The sequence below is a fragment of the Penaeus vannamei genome, chromosome 4 (genome assembly GCF_042767895.1).
Source record: "Penaeus vannamei isolate JL-2024 chromosome 4, ASM4276789v1, whole genome shotgun sequence".
In the NCBI taxonomy this organism is placed as follows: domain Eukaryota; kingdom Metazoa; phylum Arthropoda; class Malacostraca; order Decapoda; family Penaeidae; genus Penaeus; species Penaeus vannamei.
Window position 1 is genome coordinate 25,867,428 of NC_091552.1, and position 8,503 is coordinate 25,875,930.

Here is an 8,503-nt window from a genome sequence, read left to right on the forward strand (position 1 = left end):
CTGATCCCGGCTCGGTCAGGTCAATCGGCTGGTCTCCTGAGGGAGGCTAGGGTCAAGCAGTCACTGAGTTATTTAGCCTCACACATGTCCCGTGAGCGCCTTACCAAAATAACCCAGTGGTTGTGTATACCCTTTCGCCAAGCCTGTGGCTGTTAGAGAATGTGCTCTAACATAGAACTTCCCCTTGTTGGACTCCGTGGTGGGTGGGGTTGCGAGAGGCTGAATGAACCAGCTACTCATATGGCAAATAAATCAAATACACCCCCTCCCTCGGACTGACCTAGAGGAAAATGACTACAGCAAAGAAATGACCACAACAGTCACCCTGAAACCCTACAGGACTTTTGGTGGCCAGAAGGCAAAAGCTCAGGCCGAACGAGCAAATGGACGACAAAAAAATCACCACCAACAAAGTCTGTCCATGGAATAGTCCAACGGTTGAACTCAAGGGCTGGCCTCTCCAGGCCTGCAGCCCAAACTGAGAGAAGTCTGACTACTCCTCAGACCTCTCAAACTTAGACAGGGGCTCAAGCTAAACCAGCCAAATCAGCTGCCCCCACAACCAAAGTTCTTAACCCCAGTGAAAGGGGCGGTGCGAAGCGGCACAGGGTGGAGACGGACTCTGAGGGAGAGTCTGAACCCACTCCTAAACGCTTCACACATTTCAAGGTAACAATAAAACCTGAAAGCTTTGTACAATGCTCACCAGTTGGCAAATCCGCCTAAAAATTTGAATTGCCAGAGACGAGGGCATTATCATTGTGCCCAAAGATCAAGCCACCCTGAATTTCCTGCAGGAAACCAAGGTGCTTAAAGATGAGAGTAAAGCGAGTATCTCACAACTGATCTCCCAAGAGAAAAAAACCAAGATGGTGCTACTTGGTTTTTCACTAGGGTGATCACATCACTCCCTCAGGTGGTGGAGGCTTCCTGCTTGTCCAAAGGGAAGACCCTAACCAGGCAAGTCCTGGTCACCCTCAAGGGTCTCCCAATCTTTGATCTGGGTAACTGGGGCTCGTACAAGCTCAGGACATATGTGCCAGAGCCCTTGAGGTGCTTCATGTGCCAAAAGTTTAGGCACCACTAGGCCAATTGCAAGGCCAAAGCCAAATGTGATGTATGCAGCAAGGCACACGAAACAGAAGTGTGCATCAGGGCACACAAAGATGTCCAGAGAGTCACAGTCGCCAAATGTCCCAACTTTGCCAAGAGGCATCATGCCTAGAGCCTGGCTTGCTCTGCCAAGAAGCAGGCAGTCCTCAAAAGGCAGTAGTAAACCAAAAAGCGTCCTGGCTTTGTTCCTGCGCCCATAAGCACCTACGTCTGGGGACAGAACAAAAGGGAAAAGACTCCCCGACCTCCTATGAGGAAGGAGGCACCTCCCCAGCCAAAGCGGGATACCTCCAGGCTTGCTAGTGGTCGCAAAAAGAACCAAAGGAAAAAATGTACAAAGACGACAGCAAAGTCCTCCCCAGTAGAAGAAACCTTTTCTTTAATGAGAAGGATATGACTCTCCTGTTTAGTATTGTAGTTGCTGCAGTAGCAACAGCCTTAGGGAGGCCTAGTGAGGAGGCGGAGAAGGCGTTCACGGTTGCCCAGACTGTCGCAGCCCTGAAGGGGAGGAAGCTGGAAGCATCCAAACCAAGTCAGAGCAGAGCTCCCTTCCCTGTTACCACAACACAATGTTTTAATGGCAGGCTGGCTTCGGGAGACACATCAAGTGAGACCCCAGCTAGTTTGTCAGACCAGACTGTAACTGTACAGCAGATGCCCTCACTACAGGCCGAGCCTGCACAGCCGAGGTCTGTCACCTTGACTCGAGGTGGTACTTTTAACCTAGGCTCTACTTCTCCCGGTAGACCCTTAACCAGAGTACCACTCCACTTTGAAGATGTACGATCCTCAATCAACAAGGGTCTATACATGTCAGATGCCACCAGCACTGGGGCTTCAGAGGCTGGAGACAATCTAATCTGGCACACAATCTAAGCATTCTATAGTGGAACATCTGTAGCTATAATAGAAAAAGCTCCTTTCTCCAATCAGCAGTGCGAGCAAGGAGTATTGACATCATGCCCCAGGAGACATTAACTATGGGTACTGTTCGCTTCTCAGGTTATCACGTCTTCGCCATGCCAAACCTGGATGGTGTTAGAGGCCTGATTACCCAGGTCAAAGAAGCAGTCCCATGCTCCTTAATAGCCAACCCGCCGCACTGAATCTCTTGCTGTTGATATTCACCTGCCTGGGGGCTCTCTAAAACTATACAATAAATACAGCAAACCACTGTGCAACAGCTTAGATTTAAACCAGGTCTGTGCCACTGCAGCACAAAACCAAGTGATCATAGGGGGAGACTTCAATGCACACCTATCCCTGCTGAATACCCACAAGAAGCCGAACGCGGCAGGCATTCATATCGCAGAGATGCTTGTCACATTCCCTGAGATCGCTCTTCTCAACACCCAAGAACCAATGCATGTGAAGGGATGAGTCCTGGAACTTATCTTTGCCACTGCAACAATGGTGGAGAGAATTCCTAAAGGCCAGCTGGCAAACCTTCCAGAAAGACTTGGCCTCCTGTCTGAGAGACAATGAACCCCAAAACAAGGAAAATGTGGACGTAGTTGAGGCAAGACTAATCCAGGTCATAAATCAGGCAGCATCACAAACCATACCTAAAACTCATCCATGGTCCAGAACTCACAAAGACGCCTGGTACTATATTGACGAGAACAAAGAAGTCAGCCACGGAGTCAACATGTGCAGAAAAAACTTCTGACAGCAAAGAACTCCTGACAACCTAGCCCTGTTGAGGGAAGCTGTTGCAAATGCCAAGGAAACTGCCAACAGAGTAAGGCAAGAAAAATGGCTGGAATGGTGCCAGTCCTTTGGTCACCAGACCAACCTTACAGAGTTGTGGAAGTGGGTCAGGTGAGCAACAAGCCACCAAGCCCTGAAATGCACGCATCATGACCCACAGTCAGAGGCGTACAGGCTGATGCAGCAACAACCTGCCTCGTGTGCTGAGGGATATACAACAAAGCCTAAATCCAGGCAGGCTTGCCCTCATCAGAGACAAGGCACTCAAACCTTATGACTCAGATGCCATGTTCTCTCTCAAGGAACTAAGAAAAACATACAAAACCATGTCTGGATTGGATTAGCACTGGGATCTGATGGGATCGCCCACCTCATCATTTCGCACTTAGAACTAACTTAGGAGCTTGCATTTTTGCAATTCATCAACAAATCCTGACAAACTGCCACACTGCCCTAGAGCTGGGAACAAGCCATAATAGTTCTCATCCCAAAGCCGAAGGAACCAAGCAAGTACCGTCCTATCTCTCTCCTCAGTTGTCTGGGAAAAGCAACCGAGATGGTATTAAATTGTTGTGTAAAAGGGACCTGTGTTCTCCACTCTCTGTATACCTTGCGGGATGGAAGTACACAAGTCCATGTGATGAACTTAACATCTACCCCTTTGTTTATTGATAGTGGTGTTAGGTTAATTGATTGTGAAATGACAGATCTCCCGATAGTTGAATCTGAGCCTCCCTCGTCAGCTTTCACTGGCGCAGTTTCTCCTAACTCCACTGATTCAGCTGACCCTTTCGTTGCAGTATTAGGAAAGGCTATGCAGGAACCATTCGCGTTTAGCGTGGGTAAGGAGATCCTAAGTAAATTGTTAAATCAATTCCCCGACACTTTACCGACTAAGGCCCGTCCATTATATAATCTGGCATACAAAATCCCGCACAGTAGGCATCAGATTCTAGAGGATGAGGTATGTGGTATGCTGAAGTAAAGTGACAGTTCCGTCACCTTTTTACTATTCCTAACCTTTGCTAAGTATTGCAAAACATTGGTGGAGACAGTAAGATTTTCTCCTCAATTGATCTAGCGGAATGTTTCCTTTAGGTCTCCCTGGCAGAGGACAGACGACCGTACACTGCATTTTCAATGCATATGGGTCACTTGGGTTCCTTGAATCACCTATGGGTCTCAGAAACTTTCCTTTGACGTTTAGTCATCTTATGGCACTTGTCCTGGAGGGTTTAATTATTGATTAGATACTAGTCTACTTAGACGACATTTTGGTTTGTTCATCTTTGATCAGGGACCATGAAGCGTGCTTGCGCAGTGTTTTTCAGTGACTTGGAAGCTCGTTTGACAATTAATCCGGCCAAATGCAAGTTCTTCCAGTCACGCTTGGATTTCCTTGGTCACTTGATTAGTGCTGCAGGTATTGCCTCTAATAAGGCCAAGGTCAAAGCTGTCAGTAGGTTCCCCATTCCCACTGATGTAACGCAGGTAAAGTCATTCCTGGGGTTTAAGGTTTTTTCTAGGCTGTTCATCAAGGATTATGGGGGGATCGCTGCACCGTTGACGCACATCCTCAAGAAAGATGTCCCCTTGTGCTGGGACAAGGAGCAGTTCAACGCATTTAGAAAGTTGAATGCATGCTTCCGTTTTTGCATTTCCGAAGTTTGACTTCCCCTTCATTCTCCATACAGACATGTCAAATGTTGGGCTAGGTGGTGTTTTAATGCAGGAGCGCGCAGGGAACTTGCGTCTTGTCGTTTGCTGGTAGGGTTCTCACTAGTGTAGAGAAAAATTACTCAGTCACTGATAGGTAAATGTTAGCAATTGTATGGGCTCTTAATTATTTTCGATATAATACTAAGATACAAGGCTATGGTTCACATGCCACTCACATTGGTAAATGGTAATGATCCGTATAGTCGTAGGTCACGTTACCAGGATATCCTGGGTGATTTCGATGTGACCTTCGTGTATATTCAGGTCCGCGCAAACGTCGCCGCCGAAACGCTGTCATGCACGCTAATCGAAACATCGCAACCACTGAGGCGGGACGACGCTGCAGATTTCCCCCCTTCATCAGCTGTTGTGAATGGTGCTTCACAGGTTCCCCCCTTAGAGCCACTGCATAGAGACAAGGTATGTGCTGCCCAACGCGCCGACAAGAGGTACAGCCAGATCATACGAGCCTTAAGTAAAGGTATGGTAGTACCCAAATTCAGAGGGTTACCGGTTAAGGATTTTTTTCTTAATACAGGACTCGTAATGCAGAGATCTCAACCGAAGCAAATTAGGGGTCGTAGGAAGATCGTCCGGCAAGTCCTGGTTCTACCAGAAAGTTTAGTGCTATGTATATTGACAAATGCACATGAATCCTGTGAAGCAGGGCATTGTGGTATTCATAATGCTATACATTTGATACATAACCGATTTTATTTTCCTCGCTTAATGGATAGGGTAGCAAAAGACGTCAGGTCTTGCAAGATGTGTCCCTTGTGCATGCACTAAAGTTTGATATTCCAGATTTTCCATGGCAGAAAGTGTCATATGACACTGTCAGGTTTCACCACATCATGCTTTGGCAACAAACACATCCTTGTGTTTGTGGACAATTTTTCTCGCTACTGCGAGTTGGTGGCGGTACCATCAAAGGCTGCTGTGCATGTCACGAAAGCATTTATTGGCGTAATTTGTTGCCGCCACGGCTGTCCGCAATGTTTAAGCTTGGATAATGGTACCGAGTTTGTCACTCAGGTATTAGCCAAGCAGCAGCTGAATGTGACACTGGTAAATGTTTTGCCATTCCGCCCACAGGCTAATGGCGTTACGGAAGGTCTGAATAGATCTATCCTTACAATTTTGCGTCAATTGGTGGACGAAATCAAGTATAACTGGGATGCTCTTCTCCCCACCGTCCAGTCGGCCATCAACTCTACCTTTCATTCTTCTCATGAGGCAAGACAAGCAGATGCCATATGAACTCCTGGAAATGAAACTGCGTCTCCTCTATGCAGACAACTGTGCAAACTATTTGGTTTCTCGGCAACAGCAAGCATTTCAGTAGGCAAAGTTGCTCCTGACTAGGGCATGCGAAAGGATCATGAGTACCAGCATAAAATCACGTGCAAAAAGTAACGAGGTCAGTGCTTTGGTATTTAAGAAATATGCACATAATGCTATTCGGCCTAAGCTTAGTCCGTTATTTGTGGGACCCTACAGAGTACTGGCAGTAAAGAATAAAAAGGAAGAGTGTAAGTCTGTTGCTGATGGCTCAGTGCAGTGGTTGCACTTTGACGCACTGAAGCTGGCTGATCTGTATTATCAGTGCCTTTCATTCTTCTCATGAGGCAAGACGAGCGGATGCCATATGAACTCCTGGAAATGAAACTGCGTCTCCTCTATGCGGACAACTGTGCAAACTATTTGGTTTCTCGGCAACAGTAAGCATTTCAGTAGGCAAAGGTGCTCATTGAGTACCAGCATAAGATCACTCGTGCAAAATATAACAGGGTCAATGCTTTGGCATTTAAGAAAAATCATGCACATAATGCTATTCGGCCTAAGCTTAGTCCGTTATTTGTGGGACCCTACAGAGTTGTGGCAATAAAGAACAACAAGGCAGAGTGTAAGTCTGTTGCTGATGGCTCAGTGCAGTGGTTGCACTTTGACGCACTGGCTGATCTGTATTATCGGTGCCAGGAACCATAGGTTGTCTACTCTCATTGGCATTCATACTCTTGCATACTATCCTGCATTCATTTCCTTCTACCAGTCTTTGAGAGTTAGCGTATTAGTCAGATATATGTAATTATTGTAGATTTTTGTTGCTAATTTTGATGATACAATGTAAGTTTCGCTATTTTAATGCATTTTATTGGATTACAAATGTATGTTCACCTGTATCGCTCACCCTCAGACTGAATATTATCACATCTTTGGTGTATTGTCTTGCATAGACTCTTGTAACTGGCTATTGTGATACAGCATGATTTTGCGTGATATATTCTTTCATGCTTTTGGGAGTGGTGAGTGATTTCTAGCTCTTCCTTCCAGGATGCTGTCGACCATATTTCTGGCACTCCTCATGGGAGGAGGTTCTCATTGCATGATGTGAAAGATGCACCTGGGGCTATGATTGAGGACCTGGGGAAGGTTTACCCCATAACCACTAATGTGGAGGCCCGGTTCTCACGAATGCCACCCTGCAATGCTTTGCTGCTAATGCTATACCATAGGGCCCAGTTACTTTTTCTTCGTGATAATCTTACTCTAAACCCTTCTCTTGATGCGCACGACATTAGCCTGTTCAATTGTATTTTATCCTCGACGATTTGAATTCCTTTGTGGGGCCTCTCAAATCTTTGTGTAGGGCCCGGCGAGGATTATTCAATTTTGTAGGCAATATTGCGCACAAACTTTTTGTTGTGGATGACGACACTCCTGCGTGTGAACTCAGGAAGTATAAGGAAAGCTTATCGTCTGTAGCTCCCAGTTTCGACTTGTCTGCTCACGTTGTAAACATGGTTGCACATAACGTTCAGGATTTAGCTTCTGCTTTCAATAATGGTAGAGGCAAGGTCGGTCAACTTGCAGGGACTGTACTTCTTTGATTTTAAGTGTCTTCTCTTACCAACATACAGTTAACAAAATTACACGGCGAATGAATAACTTGGCAAAGGCCCTCATTCGTGCGGTGCATGACAAGGTCTTGCCAACCTTGATTTCATATGCTGACATGAACTCGGTACTTCATATTGTATATTCTTTTTCTGTCAAGACTCTCTTCCCTCTTGGACAACGCACTCAGTTTTACGCTAGCCTGAAATCTTTCCTCACTCTTTCTGGGTTATTTGTTATTATTCCGGTGCATCCTTCGACTGTCTTATGATTTACCGCGTTCACCTCTTACAGCACAAAACAAACAACTCATACTACATGGTTTGCATCCCTCACACCTTTATCCTTAGGGAAATAGAGGGACATGCTTTATCCTTCCCTAACTCCGACCTCTTAAACTCCTGTTCGAAGCCTGCCAAGGACATTTACATGTGTTCCTCTTCACCTATACCTACATCTCTTCAATCTCCATCTTGTGCTCGTGCTCTCATTTCAGATAGGCTTATTACCTCCCTCTGTTCCTTTGAGGAGGTGAAAGATCAGATCTCGTCCATTATGCTTTGTCTCTCTAAGGTAACACTGATATATTTCTATCAGTCAACAGCCGCCACTGTTGCTTGCAAAGAGATTCAGACAGATAGGTTATTGTAGGGAACCTTTGTACTACCTCACCATTGTGGGTTAAGCTCCCTGTCATTAAAGGTTCCGGCAATCAAATCCTTCGTTACGGACGTCGCTGTAGATCCTATAACGATTAGGCCGTTGCTCCTAACTTTGCCGACAATCAACATCACGATCCCCGAGTTACATCTAAGGGATGTTAGTAAGGTTCGGGACGCGGACGTAAGGTTGATGTCGGAATTTAATTTACACTTTTCCTATCCTGTATATGTTACCTCGATAGGCATGATTCTTCTTTTATTAGTGTTTGGGGTGTGCCATGCGAAAGCATATCGGATGCATAGGAAGGACGAACAAATCCGCAGTAAGGCTGCTGAACGTGCTACCTCGGGTTCCCGTATCAAGGGTCTAGCCCTTGCCTTGGACATTCCCATAAAAAAGT

The 8,503-nt window shown here is 46.0% G+C and overlaps 1 protein-coding gene across 1 annotated transcript; it reads left to right on the forward strand.

Moving 5' to 3' along the window:
- The first annotated feature begins 4,125 nt into the window (after positions 1-4,125).
- LOC138861601 (uncharacterized) lies at positions 4,126-5,802 on the forward strand. Its single transcript, XM_070121396.1, has 3 exons — positions 4,126-4,454; positions 4,689-5,166; positions 5,347-5,802. The coding sequence occupies exons 1-3, from the start codon at positions 4,126-4,128 to the stop codon at positions 5,800-5,802; spliced, it is 1,263 nt and encodes a 420-aa protein (XP_069977497.1).
- Positions 5,803-8,503: the final 2,701 nt, after the last annotated feature.

Bases quoted from the DNA above. Each gene is read 5' to 3' on its own strand.
- LOC138861601 (XM_070121396.1), top strand. From the start codon at position 4,126: ATGAAGCGTGCTTGCGCAGTGTTTTTCAGTGACTTGGAAGCTCGTTTG. The intron at 4,455-4,688 runs GTTGAATGCATG...TATAATACTAAG, and splicing joins CAGTTCAACGCATTTAGAAA to ATACAAGGCTATGGTTCACA. The intron at 5,167-5,346 runs GTGCTATGTATA...TTGATATTCCAG, and splicing joins TGGTTCTACCAGAAAGTTTA to ATTTTCCATGGCAGAAAGTG.